At 40.3% G+C, this 22,783-nt stretch overlaps 1 protein-coding gene across 1 annotated transcript in view; it reads right to left on the reverse strand.

The window, feature by feature from the left end:
- Nucleotides 1-11,639: 11,639 nt before the first annotated feature.
- Nucleotides 11,640-22,783, reverse strand: part of LOC134290783 (cullin-1-like) — a 47,453-nt gene continuing 36,309 nt past the window's right edge. Inside the window, exon 2 of the mRNA XM_062857981.1 lies at nt 11,640-11,713. Within this exon, the coding sequence (XP_062713965.1) occupies nt 11,640-11,713 (74 nt within the window). The remainder of the gene's footprint in view (nt 11,714-22,783) is intronic.

The following is a 22,783-nucleotide window of genomic DNA, read 5'->3' on the forward strand; positions in this document are numbered from 1 at the left end:
TGAAATTATCCAAAGTGAAATGTAAAGTGTAAATAGCAGTAAAGAGAGAAATAAAGTGTTAAGTGTAGTGAAAGTGATTTTTCCCTCGCGGTCCGAAATTCCCCGTTCTCTTTTCTGCCGTGCTATACCCTCCCAATACAGTTCAGTACTTCGCCTTATAATTCTTGTGTTCATTGCCGAACACAATTTGGTCCTTCGAGCCGGATCACGATCCGGTAGTGTGTCAAAGCGTGCCGCGTGGCTTGAACAACGCGGTAGTGTGTCGTTTAAAAAGCGTACCGCGTGGCTTCGACAGCGCGGTAGTGCGTAGTTTGAGAAGCGTGCACGTGGCTTAAACAGCGTGCTGTGCAGTGAATAGCGTGGACGTGGCTTCGACAACGTCCGTATCCGTGTCGGTCCGCGAGTGTAAATCGCGTCGTGACTTAATCCGTCGTTCCGGAATTCGTGTGGTGTCGATTCCACCCGGTTCGACAAGCGCGTCAATTTTCGTGGTTTCGTGAGTCCGCCGTCGCGTAGTGCTACCTTCCGTCACTCCGGACATTCTGTGAAAGTGTTCCACCCGTTGTGACAAGCGCGTCGGTTCCCAGCCAATAGTATCGGGCATTGCATCCATCGCTTCGGAGTCCGTGCTACCTTCCATCGTCGCGTAGTGTTTTGTGTCCGTCGCTTCGGAATTTTCAAGTGATTTCTTCCGTCCGTGGCGACACACGCGTCGGTTCCAGTGATTGTATCCGGTAAAGCAAAATTCCCGCTTCCCGCTGTCGTGTTGAGCATTGCATCCATCGCTTCGGATCCCGTGCTACCTTTCATCCGCTGCAACAAGTGCGTTGGTATTCCTGTCTGCATTTCCGTTGCTGACCGTGAGAGACCCAATTAAGATGCCGCCCAAGAGAACACCAGTGAAGAAGGTTCCAGAAGCAGCTGAGGATGGAGAACTAAGAGCGCTGTTCCTCAACCGTGAGGCTGCTCAACGGAACGTAAGCAGAATCCAGACCATTCTGGAGTGAGCCGAAGCAGACAACGTCGAGCTAACCTCAGCCAAGATAAAAGTGTACAAACGAAGTGTTGAGCATGCCCACACCGAGTACACCCGATTCCATCAAGAGATCATCGCCCTGTTTCCGCCAGATGGACTTGAGGAACAAGAAGAATGCTACCACAAGTTTTTGGACCTGTACGAGCACGTGTCTGTGCTGCTCGAGAGCTACGACGAGAAGTTAACTGCGACCCCAACCCAGCAGCCATCATGTGTCACCAACCAACAGCCAATCATCGTTCAGTCGCAGTCCTTCGGTGCTCCATTGCCAACCTTCGATGGTCACTATGAAGCATGGCCCCGCTTCAAAGCCATGTTTCAGGATCTGATGCAGCGCTCATCAGATTCGGACGCGGTGAAACTATACCATCTGGAAAACTCCTTGAAAGGAGATGCCGCTGGTGTGATCGACCTGGAGACCTTGCAGGACAACGATTACCAGCGTGCATGGGACATCCTGGAAGAAAGGTTTGGTAACAAGCGACTAATCCTAGAATCGCACATTCTGGGCCTCCTAAACATGGAGAGGATGACTAAAAAGTCGTCGAAGGACCTCCGGAGGCTCATCGATGAGTGCACCCGTCACGTGGAGAACCTCATGAAGCTTGGTCAACCGCTTTCAGGAATGTCGGAGTTGCTCGTAGTGACTGTGCTCACTCGTGCTTTAGATGATCAAACCCGTGAGTTGTGGGAAGCTTCAATCGATCAAACGGAGCTACCAGTGTACGAGCAGACGATCGAGTTCCTGAAGCAGCGATGCATCATTCTGGAGAGATGCTAGAACAGTGCACCCATCGTATCCCTGAATCCTAAAGTCTCCAACCAGAAGCCGCCGGCGTCTAAGTTAGTGCCTCCCAAGTCATCATACGCAGTGTTCGTGTCGTCGACGTATGTGTGCGACTTCTGTTCTGGACAGCACCAGAATTTCAAGTGTTCTGTGTTCCAGAAGCTGTCCATGGATCAGCGTGAAACCATGGTGAAGGAGCTAAGCATGTGTTTTAATTGTCTGCGAAAGGGCCATCGTAGCTTAGCGTGTTCCAACAGCAAGTCGCGCAGGAAATGTTCAAAGAGACATCACACGTTGCTCCATTTCGAACGCAAGAGGAATCCAGTAGAGCGCGTTGATAAGCAGAAGCCTCCTGAAGCCATCCCAGAATGTGTCAACCTGGTTCGCGTTTTACCAGGCAAGGACTACCAACCAGTGCCTGTTGGGAAGATTGCGAAGAACATCGTCGATTGTCCACGAAGCGATACACGGATAGCCAGTATCGTGCAGCAGCCGGAGCATACTTACCAGCAGTTCGTAAGGACATCACCTAAAGGTAAGCAACAGCCAATGACCACTAGAATCGAAACTGCGTTCCAACGGGCGGGAGTATGTTCGCGAACATACGCTCCCAACGAGGGCAGCATCATGCTATGCTGCGCGACCAACATCAACCATCGCATCGGAACCGTCACCAAGCATCGTCACGAGGCACGCACACTCACCCGAGCCGACGGAACAGCTGCGATTAACAACGAGAGAGTGAGTGCCGTGAGATGCTGTCGTGAGTGCAGTGGCGAACCCCACCGTCGCAGCCGTCGTCATCGGCATCATCATCGACTGTCGTCGCTCTGCAGCTAGCGTGATGATGGTTCCCAAAACGTCGCGTGGGTTCTACACGCGCGTGAAACCTTCCACGTGATTCTGGAAAATTAAATGTTTGGTATAAATATGCGACCCGCTCGCAATAGCGAGTCAGTTGCAAATTTAAAGTGAACAAGTGATGAGCGTTCGCGTGGCTCGAACAACGCGAAGTGAAATTATCCAAAGTGAAATGTAAAGTGTAAATAGCAGTAAAGAGAGAAATAAAGTGTTAAGTGTAGTGAAAGTGATTTTTCCCTCGCGGTCCGAAATTCCCCGTTCTCTTTTCTGCCGTGCTATACCCTCCCAATACAGTTCAGTACTTCGCCTTATAATTCTTGTGTTCATTGCCGAACAGGGAGAATCCTTCTCGGGAATCTGAGGAAATACCTCAGGATTCCGAAAGAATTCCTCTTCTGAGAGAATGCATCTCACAAAACTGGAGTAATCTCTCCCAGAATTCTAAGGAAATGCTTAATAGAATTTAGGGAGAATTCCTATGGGAAGAGTCGTCTAAGAATTCTGGAATACCGTTACTTAGGATCCCACTCAGAATTCTGAGGGAATCTTTCTCAGCATTCTCAGACTTCTTGGAGAATCAGCATACTCAGCATTCTCAGAATTGAGGCGAAATTCCTCTCTGAATTCTGGGGGAAAATTTCTTAAGATTCTGAGGAAATCCCACACAGGATTCTAGTGGAATCTTTCACAGATTCTGCGTTAGATCTTTTTAAGATTATGGGGGAATATCACTGAGAATTCTGCGGGTGCTCTTCCCAAGGTTCTCAAAAATTTCGGCTTTCTGGGGTGATCGTCAGGATTATGGGAAAATTTCTCTCAAGATTCTGGGAAATTTTCCTTGGGATTCTGGGCAATATTTTTCAAGATTCGAGGGTAAGTTCATTTAACAGATATGTAAACCATCCATCAAAATGTCAATTGCGCACTAGATTGTCGAATAGAGCTTCTCATAACAATCCCACCCTACTAACACAAATTCCTTTTCCTTAACGTCTATGTCTATGTCTTCAAGTAGACGTTAAAGTTAAACTAACATTCCTACCCTTTCTTAGCGATTGTAAGGACGTAGCCAGGTATACAATGTGATGCTTGTTTCGACCAACTCTAACACGTAGAAAAAGGCGTTAATCCCAATCGTTGTTTTGGCGATACCAGTCTTGTAAACATTCGACACTTTTCACTACCTCCATTTTGTTGCTGCAGTCGTGCGTCAGCTGGCTTTGTTGCACTTGTGCGCTACTGTTACCTCTTTCACACAACACGAGCGGAAGAACGAAGATCAATAAACATAACAAAGAGTCAAATCAATGTCGTCTGACACGATGACATTTGTCTAATTCTAGCTTTTCGCATAGATTTTCAGCCAATTTCAATTATGAATGTTAATATTAGTTTATTCTTGCATGCTGCATTGAATACGACACACATATGGCCAACACAGGTCTCATTATCGAAGAAGACAGGAATAACAAAAGCAGAACCGTCTCCCGACGACGCTATCGTAGTGAAGTGCATTCGTTTGACATTTTTGTTTCGTACGGTAGTTTGATTGCTGGTGTTGCGAATGTCGGACACAAAGGAGGCCGGATATCGACGAAAAGGTTCCAATGACTGTGATCTCTAACAAGGCTGGCGATACTACGTGCGGGATTTTTCAAAACATATGAAGCTGAGCATTGTATAGTCACCCACGATTTTTAATATGCTATGCTATATTTTTCAAGATTCAAGGGCACTTGCTTTCAGAATTATTGATTATTGAAGAATCTCTCACAAGATTCTGGATAAGATGCTTTAGAGAAATTTCAATTTTGGAAAATCACTCGCATAGATTTTCTGATTCCTCTTAGTGTTCGGAAGAAATCCTCAGCATTCTACGAAAATTCCAGTAGAATTCTGTTTTTTTTTTCATTCTAGGGCAGTTGCTCCCAGAAATCCCTTTCAGGATTCTGGAAGAGTCCCTCTTAGTAATCAGGGAAAATACCTGACAAGATTATGGGAAGATTCTCTTGAGATTATGTGTAATAATTTAAAGTATTCTCGAGGAATCATTCCCAGAGCTCTGGGACAATCCCTTTCAGGAGTTTAGGGGAATACTTTTAAAGATTCTGGGGGAATGTCTTTCAGGAATCTACGGTAATTTTTGAATTTTATGCTCGGTTTTACCTCTCAGGATTTCAGAGAATTCTTCTCGGGATGCTGGAGAAGTCCATTCTAGAAGTTTTCGTATTCCCTTCCAGGGAGAATCCGTATCAGATTTTCGGAAAAATCCTTCTTAGGTTTCTAGACATATACATATCTCTCTTAAGAATCTGGAAGAACCCTTCTAATAATCCCTCTCAGGATTCTGGGGCAATCACTCGTAGATTTTTGGGAAATACCTTTCGGGATTCTGGCAGAATTATTCTCAGCATTCTAAAGGATTCTGGAGGAATTCTTATCAGCATTCTGGGAGAATCCTATCTCCCAGAATTCTGTGAGAGTATATCTCAGGTTTCTTTGGAAATCCCGCCCAGTATTTTGAGAGAACCTTTCTCAGGATTCTGGAGTGATCCTTTTTAGGGTTCTAAGCTACCTTTTCCAGGGTTCTGGGTCATTTCTTTTAAGTTTCTTGGGGAATTCATCTTAGAATTCCAAAAATATTTTTTGTGAGAATCTCTCTCAGTATTCTAGATGAATTTATCTCAAGAATGTTAAAGAACCGCTCTTGAAATTCCTCTCAGGATTCTGCGAGAATTTGTCTTAGGAATCTAGGATAATTCTATTCAGGATTCAAGGACAATCCCTCTTAGGATTTTGGAACATTTAGGGAAATCTTTTCTTAGGATTCTGAGACAAGCTATCATAGGACTCTGGGAGAATTCCTCTCGAGACTCTGAGACAATACGTCTCATAAATATGGAGTAATCTCTCTCAGGATTCTAGGAAAATCCTTAATGAATTTAGATATAATTCCTACCAAGAAACCGTAAGAGTCTTGCTTTCTTTCCTAGCTCATGTCGCTCAGGATTCTGGTGTTATCATTTTCAGAATTCTGAGGAAATCTCTCTCATAATTTTAGAGGAACTCCTTTCAGAAGTCTGAAGGAGTCTCTTTGAAGATTCTGGGTGAATTTCTCCAGCAGTCTGCGGGAATTTATTTCAGTACTATATGGGAATACTACTCAGAGCCAGGGATGCCATATATACAGATTTATCGGTATTATACAGGTTTTTGAGCATCCGTTCAGATTTTGTTTTATATGAAATGCAGATTTTTGGGCTAGACGGGCTATTTTATTTTTGTATGAGAAACAGATTTTTTACATAAATTTTGCCTGGGATATAGATATTTAAAAATAGTAATACAGATTTTTCAAAAAACCATCTGGTATCCCTGCTCAGAGCGCTGGGGAATCTCAGGATCTCAGGATTTTTCTTTCGTTTTAAAAATATTAAATTTCTTTTTTTTTCAGAATGCTCTGTATTAACGTTTTATCCATTTTCGAATCAGTGTCGCGAAATGTTCGATGTGCAATCTCAAACTTTGATGTTGAATATTTCAATTTATTGAAATAAAACATACCATGAACTTGAATTACATGCAGCAAACGAATCATTTTATAGTCTTGTAATATTTTAATATATCGAATCTGGAGCGGACCTGGTTGGATGGTTTGAACACTTGACTATCACGACGAGGACCTGGGATCGAATCCCACTCCCGACAAACTCACAAAATGCGAGTTCTTCCTTCGGAAGGGAAGTAAAGCGTGGGTCCCGAGATGATCTAGCCCAGGGCTAAGAATCTCGTTAATACAGATAGAAAAGAAATATATCGAATCGATGTGAAAACATCGAATCGAATAGAATGCTTTGACGTTGAATCGGTGAATCGATTCTGCTGATCTGATTTGAATCGATTAACAAAAAACGATGTCTCAGCCAGATTTGCCCAATACACGCTAACTCACACCGACACAGCGGCTGTGTTGGTCGCTCTCAATTCGACCCTCTTTACATGCCGCACATTTTGTGTGTTGCATGGGCCTTACTCATTCCTGTGTTGCGGGGGTGAAGGTTCCACCATGTGTAGAAAACACACATTCTGTGGAACGCCTGGAATATGGAATCCGCTTCCATACTTGTTTTTGTTTTGGGAAGTTGAAAAAAAATGCAATTTTCATGATTTTTTGAGATTTTTTGCATCGAATAGCTGAAGCAGTTGGAAATGCGTCAAAAACATTTCCATTTCCATCTGCTTTCCAGCTCTTCGATGGAAAAAATCCCGAAAATCCACCTTCCATGTGCCAAACTGTTTGGCCGCGGCTCGGGAGACGTTTGACTGTTCCGTTTCCACCGAGCTGCACAAAAATGAGGCCGGGAACACATGGAATGTGTGTTGCGCGCACACATTTTAAACACGTTCGGTCATTTGTGCATGTGTTGCAGCGCTCTGTGCGTTGTCAATACAGCCGATGAGCGAGAAAAAATAGCGTGTACTACTGTGCATGCATCGTTCCTGATGCAGCATAATCGATCGCGTTCGCTATTGTCTCGCGCGAAAACGAAAACAATAGACGCGCGGGTGCTTGGTATTGCTTCTCGTTGAGAATGTATATGGTTTGGATCATTGGTTTGTCCTTTGTCGCGTTCAGTCATTCCTGTGTGGAATGGGCTAAAAGCTTCTGCTCCCTAATAGGGTGGAGACGCGCGACAGGGTTTATTTTATTAGACATGTTTTCATATAGAAAAGTTGTCGGTTTTGCGCAAAAGTTAGTGTTTATTGATCCCTTGCACAGCGTAATAAAAATCAACTTTTGGTCTGTCTCAAGAGCAAACTTATGTGTCTCTGACAGATTTTGGGCCGCTGATTCAGAATCTGGGCTCAGATTTGCTCCAACACGTCAAAATTTTGAGCTATACCTCAATTTATAGGGCAAAATATGCGATTTTGAGCTCTTTTGACTGCCAGCCATTAAGCATGGAAATATTTGTTTTTAAGCGATCAAAAGGTAAATTGGTCAATTAACATCTAAATTAACGACTCATGCAAAATATTTCGTTTTACCAAATCAAATTTGATAGTTTTAAGCGATTTATGTTAGGTACGATATTTCCCATACAAGTCACCCTCCAAAAGTTGCATACAAGTTTACACACTAACATAAAATGCTTAAATCTATCAAATTTGATTAGGTAAAACGAAATATTTTGCATGAATCGTTAATTTAGATGTTAATTGACCAATTTACCTTTTGATTACTTAAAAAAAAATATTTCAATGCGTAATGGCTGACAGTCAAAGAAGCCCAAAATCGCATATTTTGCCCTATAAATAGAGGCATAGCTCAAAATTGTGACGTGTTGGAGCAAATCTGAGACACATAAGACACATAACGGACCGCACAAGTGCACAATACAGCGATTTTAAACAAACCGGATCGCGGAATTCATTAGCGATTTTCATTATAAAGCCAAGCTGTCTGTTCGCTCTCGATATAACGTCTTCTTAGTGGAACCGGAATGTAAGCTTTTCATCTAGGATGATGCCGAGGTCGCGTATACGGTGCACTCATTCCAGAGGTATACCAGATAGCGTATATTGGTACATGATCGGTTTCAGTTTTCTACTAAAGCTAATCACCTGGCATTTGTTAACACTCAAGGTTAGGCAGTTATTTACGCACCACTGCTCAAATCGGCACAAGAGTGACTGTAGTTCAATACAGTCACCAAGGCTATTGACAACCATGTATATTTTGGCGTCATCGGCATAAAACAGTCTCACCTCAGGCGGCAGAATTAAAGAAACATCGTTGATGAAGAGCGAGAAGAGTAGGGGCCCAAGGTTACTACCTTGTGGAACTCTAGAGACATTTCGGAAGTGCTCGGATTGGCAGGGTCCCAATTTAACACACAACGATCTGCCAGTCAAATACGATCTGAACCAGTCCACGCATTCTCGAGCTACTCCAATCTTTGCTAATTTTTCAAGTAGTATTCGATGGTCAACCCTGTCGAAGGCAACCTTGAGATCGAGGTAAACAGCATCTACCTGCATTCCGGCGTCCATTGCCGGCAGGCACGATGAGATGAATTGCGTGAGGTTGGTGGTAACTGACCGTTTTGAAAAAAAAAAACCCGTGTTGGTCGATTTAGATGTTGTGTCGACAAGAAGCAAACAGTGCACCGTTTACTATAATTTCGAATACTTTAGAGCAGGCAGAGAGCGAAGTTATTCCACGGTAGTTACCCACATCGCGTTTGTCTCCTTTTTTATGGACTGGGAACAGGAACGAATGCTTCCAGCTGTTCGAGAACTGCTTGCATTGAAAGGAGAGGTTGTAAATCGTAGCTAAGGGTTCTTGAAGAACGGAATGACAGCGCTTTAGCAATACTGGAGGTATTCCATCAGGCCCCACAGAGTACGAAAATTTTAGCTTCCTTATCGCTCTAGTGACATCTTCAGCATCGATCCGAAAACAGTTGAAGTCCAATACATCAGACGGCGTGTCAAAAACAGCTCTTTCGACTTCAGAGGGAGTTGGTACAAAATCGTTAAAAGCCATGTTGAATTGATCAGCAAACAGTTCACACTTTTCTTCAGCGGAATTGGCTGAGTTAGTTCCGAGAAACATCGAAGTTGGCAATACAAACGACCAGAACTGCTTAGGGTTCGACCGAAGATTACGTTGAGTGCGATCTAAGTAACGTATGATTTGAGTGATTTCATAGTTTATCTGAAGGTTTTTACTAAAAAAATATGAGCCAAGGGGCTTGCAACTCTAAACTCTTCATGGTTTCGAAAAATACTGAAATATTAGCCGAATACTAAGCAGATACTGGAGAGAAATCGATCAAAGAGCCCTGGTTTTCAGCAACCTTGTTTTGGTGTTGAACCTGATGACAAGTAAAGCAATTCACCGATGGCACGTAATGAAAGAGGAAAAAGTGCTGAGCTGTGCTGAGCTTCCTGAATGTTGACGACCTGTGGCGGTTTGATTACGTCCAGGATTTCATCGGCGATTGATCTCCCAGAGGAACATCACCCCATGCTTGGAGCAGGACTTTGGCCAGAACATGAGCACCCCACGTACCGCAGGTTCCATAAGTCAGGCGTCTTTTTCCTGGACCTGCACCACTCAGTGCCCGAATTGGGCGTGTTTCCGGCATAATCGATTGGTACTAAACACCAATGCTTGTGACAAAATGGGTGAACGTTTGTAGTAAAACTAACGACGTAGCGATACCTACTGCAACAAACTTATCCAGAGACGGGTTTGAGAACTTACATATGAACATGTTGGACATTTGTGTTTTTTTTGGGTGATTGAGATGGGCTCACGGATCTAATGCATTATCAATTGAATTGTAATGAGCCAATGATAAAGTAGAGAGAGGGAATGAAATCATGTTGGTCGGTCCAGGTCATTTCCACAAGAACTATCCCGACACACACATTGTAGCTCAGAGCTTGGTCAGAGAAAAAGTTGATGGAACATTTCATTCCATAAGTCTTTATTATATTAAACAAACAAATTCACTCAATTATTTTCCTTCTTGTGTATACGAGAAAAATATCACATTCAATTCAACTCATCCTTAAAAGTTTTCCGATGTATGCCAAATATCTTCAGAGTTAAGCTACATCTTCGAATTGGTATTGAAACAGGCCGATGAACTGAATTACAAACTTGTTCCCTGTAGTTATGGTTGTTGATTAAATAAATCTAATGGATTTATACATGGTTTTACCTATTGAATCACTACTTTAAGATGCCGAGAAAACACTAGGGGTACTCACTAAACAGATTAAATTGCTGCGTAAGCCATGATTTTCTGCTTATTTGAAATGTTTCATGATTTTGCGAATGAAATAATCAAAGTTGTCTTGGTGATAGCGACGTTTAATCAGTTTAATCAGTTTACGATTTTAAGTGAATCCCCCTACTGTTATTCTGCAACTGCACGCCTCATGTTGGCACTCAACAAACTGCGCTTTGTTCATCCATAGCAACCATGTTGCTTTGATGATAGTTTTGCAAATACTAGAAATACTATCACGATACTATTAGTAATTATTAGCAAAAGTTTAGAGTTGCATGTCCCTTGTGATATGAGCTTTTCAGTTTTGTACATGATATCAAAGCAAAATGTATATTATGTTGAATGCACTAAATATACACAATACCGTATCGGTGTACGCTAGATCGGGGGCACATTGTATCGAAGATAACCTGTAATATCTATTGAACGACATGCTTTTCATTTACCAAACCTGAGTGCTTCTCACTTTTTTCGATTTGCCATGAGCGTAACGAAACTCTCACAAACAACCACGCGCCTCCATCTTCTGCCGCATCCGAGATAATTTATTTTCCAAATCTACTTCTAGACGTGTATACGCGCACTGTTCGCTAGTTAGCTACTCACCGATAACGATCGCTGGGTGCCAGCTCGGAGATGGTTATGGTTGCCGTCGTAATCAAGAGTCGTTCCGTTCCGTCCCATCGCCCGCCAGCCACCAAACACCGGAGAGTTGTTCGTGTGCAAAATTTCGCCTAGCAGTACCATTCAGCATCCCCAGCATTATTGTACCGTACCTAACAGCCGAGCAGGAGCAAAAGAATAAAAATTGCACCCATAAACAACGGGCCAAATAAGGTGATAAAGTTATCGACTGAGATTGAGACAAGCACACCCCGTAAGTCTTCCTCGCACTGACTGGAACCAGACTGGGTCCTATCTACCGACCGACCGACCGACCGACAGGAATGCTGCCAACAACGTTCGGAGAAGTGAGGCATGACTTTAATTTATGATAATCAATTTTATTTGCGGACGAGTGAGCCACCATTTTCCAGCAGGACCAGCCAGCAGCAGCAGCGGTGCGGCGCCTTCCCAGGATCGGAGGACAGGTGCGAGAGGAAATTTTTGTTTTCGGCACGGGCAGACGGTTCCGAGACAGCACAGATTAGCCCGGCCACGGAATCATCAGTTCTTCTCTCTGGAAGTAGGTGGGCAACAAATACTGGTAGCGAACCAGGCCTGAGAATGAGTCGGAGAAATTTATGTTTACAACTAATGGGAGAGTTCGCGAGTAAACGAACTTGAAACTCTGGAATTGGTGCTTTTATTTATGTTTCATTCGGTGACCCCCGGACATCCGAAGAGGACGGGGAAGAATTACCGGGGGCTTGTAATGTTTCAAGTTTGATCCGGAAATGGGGAAGAACGAAAGAAAGTCTTGTAATGAGAATCGTTAAATGTTGTTCGATTCTTCGATCCGATTTTTCGCTTGTTGGTTGGGCTGAAAGTTTGAATGCACGAGGAGGGAGTAGCGTGGAAATTTCCAAGATAATCATTGTCAAACCAATTTTTGATTTTCCTGTGTCGAATGTTATTGTCAATGGTGTTTACAGTCGGGTAAGATAATTTAAATGTTACACAACTCTTATTTTTGTTTTAATTTACGAGATGAACGGGGGACTGGCAATTTATGAGTTTGTTGGGAGTAGGATTCGATCCCTGATCCTCGGCGTGATAAACAAGTGCTTAAAAATTACCAGGTCCGCTCCACTATCTAGCTCTTTTTATTATCTTAACAAACTACTTTCCCATGTCGGTTCATAATGCAACTAGAATATGTTGCAGAATGAGTTGTATAAAGTTCATAATACTTCTCAATTGCATTTTGCAAATACAAATGAGTAGTATACATACATTTATTTCCTCAACATCACATTTAAGACAAGACATAATCAACAATAGTATACCACAATATGTATCCGATTTGTGGCTGCCGCTCGGTCACGCCATCCTCGGTCACGCCCAATGCTTCACCTGGTCCACCCATCGTGCCCTCTGCGCTCCACGCCTTTTTGTGCCAACTGGATCAGTAGCAAATACCAATTTATCAGGGTTGTTGTCCGGCATTCTTGCATCATACCCTGCCCACTGTATCCTTCCGGCTTTGTCCACCTTCTTGTGGAACAAATTTTCAGTATAAAGCGCTTGTAAATCATTTATTGCTTTTCGATATTTTTTATTGTGAATTCTCTAATTTGAATTTTCTAATTTATGATGGAAAAATTGGATTTAGTTATGGAAAATTCGAAGTTTTTTGTTAGGAAGAATGGCTTATTTTATTGCAACAGTTGATTTATTCATTGCATTTTTGACGTTTTTAATTGCTCAAAAATCAATTATTTATAAAAACTTTTGTTTTTTATGCATTTTTTTTTTATGGATAGATGGGTTCTTCTATCCCAACAGTTGCAATGGATTTGACGTGCCCTTCTTGTGACAAACCGTCCCGTAGAAAGCTTGACAAGTAATGTAAATTTCATTATTCACCCTTTCAGTGGCGTAGCCAGAAATTGTCTCTGGGAGAGGTTTTCAACGGTCAATGATACCTTTTTTGATGTGACATATACATTTTGTAAACAGTAAACAGAAAAATTTTTTCGTCGCAAAGCGCTTTATACTGAAAATTTGTTCTACAAATTTTTGCTCTGGGGGGGTTAACCCTAAACCCCCCCCCCCCCGTGGCTACGCCAGTGCACCCTTTTGGATCATATTGCTGGAAGGTGATTCTCTTAAACCCGCGGATTTCGCGTAAGTGTCTCTACTTACGGGTCCGCCACACCCCCTTTTGGCCCTTCATACAGCGGTATGTTGAAGTCAGGGTGGTAATGAAATTGATCTTTACTGTTAAGTGGAACTGCATGCAGAGCAAGACTCAAGCTAGGATGGTGGCTACCTACATACATACATACAGGGGATACTCAGAATAACTGGGACAGGTAAAATATTCACTTTTCAAAAAATGTTCAACTCGCTGTAAATTTTTGAAAAGGGCATCAAATATTCTCAAATTTTTACTGTAAGTTCATCAACTAGTTGTGTATTAGTGGTTCAAATTTGGAAAAGATCGGGCTATTCTTCGCGAAGATATAAAGATTCTTGAAAAGGGTATAATTATTCGATAGCCAACTTTGAGCTTTTATATCTACGGATTCAATGAACTGATTGCAATGAAATTTTGACCATTCATGACTTATATGATGAACTCCTAAAAACGTTTAACTTAACTTCAAATTTTTAACAAGAGAAAAAATTATAACGATTTCATTCATTTCACGATTTTTTAGTAAATTCATCAATTTCTAATATGCATCCCATTACTTTCTCAATTTATTTGATGACTCCGAGTGACCGTTTCTATCGGACGGTTTGTGTTTTAACGCTGCTGATTATTTGCCGATTTTCGATCGTCTTTATATGTGATAAATAGTTTCGTTGTGCAATTCGTGAATCCGTGAATCATATCTACCCAACACGCTACGAAGATCCTGCTGAAAATTTGGAATCACGACGAGAATTTCAACCCTACTGAAATCCATCAATTCCATAATATAGTTTACGGCCATTGCGAAGCTTGAGCGACCGGTATGGAGTGCAACAAGCGCTTGTAAATCATTTATTGCTTTTCGATATTTTTTATTGTGAATTCTCTAATTTGAATTTTCTAATTTATGATGGAAAAATTGGATTTAGTTATGGAAAATTCGAAGTTTTTTGTTAGGAAGAATGGCTTATTTTATTGCAACAGTTGATTTATTCATTGCATTTTTGACGTTTTTAATTGCTCAAAAATCAATTATTTATAAAAACTTTTGTTTTTTATGCATTTTTTTTTATGGAAATTTTGTTATTTATTACTGCTTACACCCCTGCTTCTTTACTGGGACTTTTGGAATTATTTATAGAGAATGACCCCTGTCTTATGTATCGTTAATATTTTAGCCTATCTGGTTAACAAAAATTTTCATGATTTGATGTTTCGCATGCATGGGATTGTTTTACAGTGGATTTGACGCGCCCTTCTTGTGTGTGACAAACCATTCCGTAGGAAGATTGACAAGTGATGTAAATCTTATTATGTATTCTCCCTGTTGGATTATTCTGTTGGAAGGAGATTCTTATAAATCCGCGGATTTCGCGTAAGCGTCTCCACTTACGGGTCCGCCACACCCTTTTTTGGCCCTTCATGCAGTGATTGATTATATATATCATCTATCGTGTTTACATTTTGATACTATAATAATGTTCTACCCTATCATATAGGACGTAAAAGGCCTCGTCAACGAAAAATATTCATTTACTTCATCTACAATTGATATCTTATTTCATTTCGCTACATTACATTACATTTCATTGTTATATTTATTATTATTTTTAATTGTTTATTATTATATTTATTGATTATATTACATTTCTTCATAAATTTCCTTCAAATATTATATGTAAATCATTATATAATCATGTAACCATATGGGGTTGGGAGGGTGCATCAGGGCATCATTGAAGTTGTAACTGTACGACAGAGTGGATTGCCAGCCGGAGTGTGGTGAGAAGTAACTATAACATCCTTGTAGATGGGTTCTTCTATCCCAACAGTTGCAATGGATTTGACGTGCCCTTCTTGTGACAAACCGTCCCGTAGAAAGCTTGACAAGTAATGTAAATTTCATTATTCACCCTTTCAGTGGCGTAGCCAGAAATTGTCTCTGGGAGAGGTTTTCAACGGTCAATGATACCTTTTTTGATGTGACATATACATTTTGTAAACAGTAAACAGAAAAATTTTTTCGTCGCAAAGCGCTTTATACTGAAAATTTGTTCTACAAATTTTTGCTCTGGGGGGGTTAACCCTAAACCCCCCCCCCCCCCCCCCGTGGCTACGCCAGTGCACCCTTTTGGATCATATTGCTGGAAGGTGATTCTCTTAAACCCGCGGATTTCGCGTAAGTGTCTCTACTTACGGGTCCGCCACACCCCCTTTTGGCCCTTCATACAGCGGTATGTTGAAGTCAGGGTGGTAATGAAATTGATCTTTACTGTTAAGTGGAACTGCATGCAGAGCAAGACTCAAGCTAGGATGGTGGCTACCTACATACATACATACAGGGGATACTCAGAATAACTGGGACAGGTAAAATATTCACTTTTCAAAAAATGTTCAACTCGCTGTAAATTTTTGAAAAGGGCATCAAATATTCTCAAATTTTTACTGTAAGTTCATCAACTAGTTGTGTATTAGTGGTTCAAATTTGGAAAAGATCGGGCTATTCTTCGCGAAGATATAAAGATTCTTGAAAAGGGTATAATTATTCGATAGCCAACTTTGAGCTTTTATATCTACGGATTCAATGAACTGATTGCAATGAAATTTTGACCATTCATGACTTATATGATGAACTCCTAAAAACGTTTAACTTAACTTCAAATTTTTAACAAGAGAAAAAATTATAACGATTTCATTCATTTCACGATTTTTTAGTAAATTCATCAATTTCTAATATGCATCCCATTACTTTCTCAATTTATTTGATGACTCCGAGTGACCGTTTCTATCGGACGGTTTGTGTTTTAACGCTGCTGATTATTTGCCGATTTTCGATCGTCTTTATATGTGATAAATAGTTTCGTTGTGCAATTCGTGAATCCGTGAATCATATCTACCCAACACGCTACGAAGATCCTGCTGAAAATTTGGAATCACGACGAGAATTTCAACCCTACTGAAATCCATCAATTCCATAATATAGTTTACGGCCATTGCGAAGCTTGAGCGACCGGTATGGAGTGCAACAAGTGCTTGCTCACTATTGATCGTAAACACGATCGCTACACAATCTGCGAAGGAAAGTGCGCCAAACGGTATCACGCTACGTGTGTAGGATTGACAGAGCCAACTGTGTGTGCACTCTTTGCGAAAAATATTCTGTGGATGTGCGACGACTGTTTGACTGAGTATTGTGCGTCCCGTGATGCAGACTGCCCCGTACCAACAGAAACCGACAGTGATGATATTGCTCAAACAAATACAGTTGAATCCGATATTGATGACCTGAGACTGAAAATTGCGGAGATTGCCGACACGCTTGCTTCAATCGTGCCGTATCACCAGTTTTGTGAGAACGCACACTCATCATCTATTCCGTCGCCGAAGTTTTCGAGTACTCATCTGTTCAATGGAACAAAAGTCACCCGAGACGATAATAAGAGCTGTGATATGTGTGCGCACGATTCTATTAGTGATAATACATTCTCACTATTTCTCACTAACGTCGATCGCCGTGCCACTGAAAAAGATTTAAATCACTTAGTTTGTGAATGCGGATAGAAAAACGATTAGGATAAGAAAATTGATACCAAAGGGTCGATCGATTGATGAATTAGATTTTATTTCAGTTAAGGTTATGATGAATGTAAAACTGAAAGAGTTAGCTATGGCGCCATCAACTTGGCCTGTAGGAATTAGATACCGCGAATTTGAAAATCGATATGTTGTTTGGATACCGAAATGTGGAACGCAAGATTGTTAGATCGGCACATATGCCGATGTTTTCTTATGTAGCCTTCTAGCCTGAATTATGTATTTTGAGCTCTGAAATGTATTGTGATTGATTGTGTTGTTTTGGATTTGCCATATCGGTTGTTGTTTTGATTTCAAAATGTATATGATTGTAGTTGTTTCGATTTTAGTATTAAGTCACATCATTGGGGCAATAATGTCTGTTAATGTTTACAAATAAATAAATAAATGAGAAATTAGCGGCTATGTTGTAACTTTCCTTCAAAACACATTTATATATAAGTCATTTAGAGGGAAATTAATTGAACTATAATTTGCATCTTGAATTTTAAAACGATGTTGAAGTTTTGGATAATTTGGTGTTTTATTAGAAAAATAATTCAATCGTTATAATTTTCTTCCGTGTTAAGAATTTTAAGTAAGGTCGAAGGTTTTTCATAGCTCATTATACAAGTCATGAATGGTCAAAATTTCATTGCATTCGGTTCATTGAATTCGGAGATGTAACAGCTCAAAGTTGGCTATCGGATAATTTTACCTTTTTCTTGAATCTTTATAACTCCGTGGACAATGGTCCGATCTTCTCCAAAATTGGACTACTGATACACAACTAGTTGATGAACTTACAGTAAAAAAATGAGAATATTTGATGCAATTTTCGAAAAGTTACAGCGAATTGAACATTTTTTGAAAAGGGAAAGTTTTACCTGTCCCAGTTATTTTGAGTAACCCCTGTACATACATCCTGCGGGACACCAGGAACCGGTTCCGGAACACTACCGGTTCAGATATGGCCGGAAACTATTTTACTGCTTACCGTTCATCAGGTTATCGAAAATGTCGTGGTTTGATGGGTCGCATGCAAGGGTTTGTAACATTTTCATATCTGGCCCCTTCCTGGGGTACCAGTCCGGAACACCTAAATGGCCATAACTCTGGAACGGCTTAACCGATCCAAACCATTTTCAATAGAAAACAATGAGACCAGATTCCGCGTTGAATGAGCCATCGTTCATTTAAACCGGTTGAGGTTTACTGCCAAAAAGTTGCGTGAGTTTATTTGTACACATACATACACACATACAACATACATACACACACACACACAGACATTACCTCGATTCGTCGAGCAGAGTTGATTAGTATATGTGACTTGATCAAACGTGCCTTCTATCAGAAAGTCATTTTTGGAGTGAACATATGGCTTTTCCAGTACACTTAGTGTACGAGAAAGGCAAAAACTTTTGGGATATTTCTTACGGAAGTTCAATAGATAATTCTAGGAAATATTTTTAAATAAGTTTCTTAAAAAATCAGTGGAAAAAATATTAGAGTTCTCCCTAAAAAAATGCCGGATAAATTTCTGAGATAATGCATCGAGGAATATCTGGAAGAAATACAGAAGGAATCTCTGTATGATCTTATGCAGGAATCATTGAAGGAATTCCTGCCTGAACCACGGAAAGTAACAGTCTAGAGGAAGTTCTGCAGGATTTTGTGGATAAATCCCTGAAGCCGGAGCCCGTGGCGTAGTGGCTACACGTTTGCTTGATAAGCAGATGGTCATGGGCTCAATCTTAGCCCGGCACTTTCGTCAGTTGCTCTTGCTCCCGAGAGCAGCTGACACTGACCTTCTTCTGAGCCTATGGCTCAAATCAGAGCGTTCATGATTAACAAAATTTTTAATCATGATTAATCATTGATGATTAAAATTCTAATTTCGGGGTTTGTTGATTATGATTAATGATTAATTTAATTTTTAGGATGATTAAAGATTATGATTAATGATTAAAATAATTTTTTTTTACTTAATCGTTTATTTAAGGCTCATGCGCCATCAGGCATTACGGTGCCGAATTCATTTTGGATTTATTTTACAATTTCATATGTGTGACTTATTTACATACTAGGTTAGCTTTGGGGAACCGTAAAACTCGCGGTTTGGTCGAGGTTAGGGGGAACAATAATGTTTAAGGAAGGGATGGGGTAATAGGGGCATTCGTTGACTTTCAGCAGCGTGGCGTAGCGTAGTTGCTGCTAGTCAAACGTAAAGTGGACAAACAACCTGTAACGATACAAACAAATGATTTTCGAAGGGACACGAGGTGGACAAGTGGAACAACAAGACGGGGGTATCATTGTTTTTTTCATTACTTTCTTACTATTTTTTTCATAACTTTAGACTGCGTACACCAAAACAGCTGATTTTTGGACCAGTAATGCTACATTATATGTAGCTTATACAATAGAATTTTTATCAAAATCGATTGAGTATTGGTTGATATATAGATAAAACCATCGACCAACTTTTTTAAAATTTTGTACAAAAGCGCTAACGAGTTGCAAAAAGTTGATTTTTTCAGCACGAGTCGTACATTTATCCAACGAGGCTTGCCGAATTGGATAAATACGAAAAGTGCTGAAAAAATCGAGTTTTGCAACGAGTAACATACAAAATTTTATGCAATGATTTTTTCATTATACAACCCATTTGGGTTGCATTATGAACATTATGCAACTATTTTTCATTATACAACTCATTTCAGTTGCATAATGAACCAGTACGGAAAAGTTGAACATTATGATACCAAAATGAGTTATATAAAATTGAAATTATGATACTGAATTGTATAAAGTAATTTTTTGGAAATTTAAGCTCAGTAAAGCACAATTTTGATTTAAGAACTACCAATACTGCTCTGATTTTTATCAAAATTTTACAGTATGGTACTATTAGGAAAATATGTTATTAGTAAAATGTTGAGCCATTTTGTATGAAAACTTTCAAAGTTGTAGCAGTTTGAATATGAAAAAAACTGACGGGGTGCCACTTAAGCAAATATAACTTTGTAACGGCTGGATCAAATTGAATGAAATTTTTACACAATATTTTGATATGCATACTTCACATACAGAAAAAATTTCATTGAAATCGGTTAAGTATCTATGGCTCTATAAATAAAACAGTAAAAATGTTTGAATCCTCTTTGCACAAAATTTTAAAATTGCAGATCTCAGGGTTCAACAATATCTCCGCAAATACTAGACCGAATTTGATGAAAATTTTATAGTACAAGCTACATATAATGGTACTGATCCAAAAATCAGCTATTTTGGTGTACGCAATCTAAAGTTATGAAAAAAAATTGTGTGACCAAAATTTGACTTGACTTGACAAAATTTTACCACCTAAACAAATATAACTTTGTAACGGCTGGATCAAATTGAATGAAATTTTTAGACAACATTTTGATATGTATACTTTACATACAGAAAATTTTTCATTGAAATTGGTTCAGTATTTCTGGCTCTATAAATAAAAGAGTAAAAATGTGTTCTTATTTTTTAATCCTCTTTGTACAAAATTTAAAAATTGCGGTTTTCAGGATTCACAATATCTCCGCAAATACTAAATCGATTTTGATGGAAATTTCATGGTATAAGCTACATATAATGTACCATTACTGGTCCAAAAATCAGCTGATTTGGTGTACGCATTCTCAAGTTATGAAACAAATTGTGTGACCAAATTTTGACCGTATCACCCTTTATTTTAGGCCTCCAAAGGGCGGCTGGGTTAAAATATTGTAAGTTCTTCAGTTGGGTCGGTTTTAGAAAATGCCTTTGTAAAGAAATGAGCAGAATATAAAATCGTTAATTATAAAGTCGTAGAAAATGGTGGCGCACCAAGTGTTACGAGCGGCAAGATCTGCAGACCACTACATGTTCAGTTCGATTAATTGCTGCTAACAGAGTATGTATCCTATGTTCCCTCAGAATTCACATAGGCCAAAAATACAAATCTTGTTTGCATGTGTATGATAAATTGTTTGTATACAGTATTGGGAAAACAAAAGTATCTTAAGCTTACTCTGTATTGTTTAAATTAAAAGCAGTTCGTCAATAATTTCCTCCCAATAAATGGTCCCCAGTGAGCAACAATTTTCATATGAAAAAGTTGTTCGAGGTCCCTCGGTGGATTTTTTTTGATCGATCCGTTAAATGAAAGCTAAAAACCTATACATTGCACATGTACATGTATTTTCGAATAACGAAGAATTTGGCGATGCCTGTAGTAGACTAAATCGGGGATTTACAAAATCTGGTCACCACTGTATGACACTGCGATCGAAGATCTTATTTATTTTTCTGTTGCATACGAAAACCATTGGGATGTGATATTCATATAGATATGATTTAAAAGCTTAACCGTCATGCGATCGCGGTGTTGTATTTTGTACAACACATTGAAAAAAATCTCGCTTTTTGCACTCACCTAACAGTGGTGGCCAGCCGCGCGAGTTACGGAAGGATAAGTTAATTAATTAGGGGGACATTTAGCCACAGCTATGAAGGCGTGGGAATTCAGCCTCATTGAACTGGCTGAGAAGCAGGCCTTGTTCCAGCAGATACGTTAAAAAAGAGTTCCGGCTATTACCAACAATAATCAGAATAATCTCAAATTGATCCATACGGATCCTAACGATCCTAATGAATAGTCGACGAGCGACTTATAATAGTTATCATATCAATAACAAAATGGGTATACATACTATATTTTTAAAATGGGGATCTGTAAAGGAATATTGTGTCCATACTGGTGTATTTAGATAAGATCATGGTGATGATATTGTAAGCCTTACTGTGTCGGCATGGTAATCGGCGGCAGCGTGAAAACCATGCGGCTAAAGAGCAACAGCAACAAACCCAGGAATCAATTGCGGCATATCAAATTTAGTAACTAAAAATAGTAAAAATTGTTCTCGATCACTTGAGAAACCGCACACCGGTGTCACGCAGGCAACGGCAACCCACCTAGCTTTGCCACCGCACACCGCCTGCCGAAGAACGACAAACACAAGCTGGCTAGTAGGCTCGCACACACAGCCTAAACACTAGGCTTGAGCCTGAGTTTTGCGCTTGAGCTCGAGCCTGAGCTCGAGCGCGCCGTGTTCATTTTTTCCTTGCCTGCTCGATGCTCTCGACAAACACGAACATGAGAGAGAATGCGCGCTCGGGATGAACGCGCACTTGCAAAATTGAGCTCAGGCTCAACGCGGCTCGTGTTTTTGGGAAGACTGGTATCAAACGAAGACTTCAGCTTGTTTCAAAAAGTCGTATACAAGCTTCATGTAGTCAAGATCAAGCGTACCCAACACATCCATAATGTCTTTCTTTTCTGGTTTCCCTCGGGCCCTGAGGGATGCACATAAATCGGATCTGGCAATACCGCATTCGGGGCATTCCCACACAACATGGTCGATATCTTGATAGCCTGCACCACAGCTACAACGATTGCTATCTGTGAGCCCTATTCGATAGAAATTCGAGCCCAGAGAGTAGTGATTGGACATAATTCGACACATTATCTTGATAAAATCTCGACCCATATCCAACCCCTTGAACCACGCCGTCTTCGATACCTGTGGGAGAATTGAGTGTAACCACCTGCCCAACTCTCCTGCATCCCATTTTTGTTGCCAACTGACCAAGGCATGCTGACGAGCAATCGAAAAAAAATCATTGAAACCGATATGACGGTCATAAATATCGCCTTCCATAGCGCCCACCTTGGCGAGTGAGTCCGCTTTCTCATTGCCCGGGATCGAGCAATGCGAAGGGACCCAAACCAAGGTGATATTATCTGTGATTATTGATTATGAATAATGATTAAAAATCGTGATTAATCATGATTAATCAATCACAAAAACGGGAAATGATTAAAATGTATTTGT

Source organism: Aedes albopictus, chromosome 3 (genome assembly GCF_035046485.1).
Source record: "Aedes albopictus strain Foshan chromosome 3, AalbF5, whole genome shotgun sequence".
Classification (NCBI taxonomy): Eukaryota; Metazoa; Arthropoda; class Insecta; order Diptera; family Culicidae; genus Aedes; species Aedes albopictus.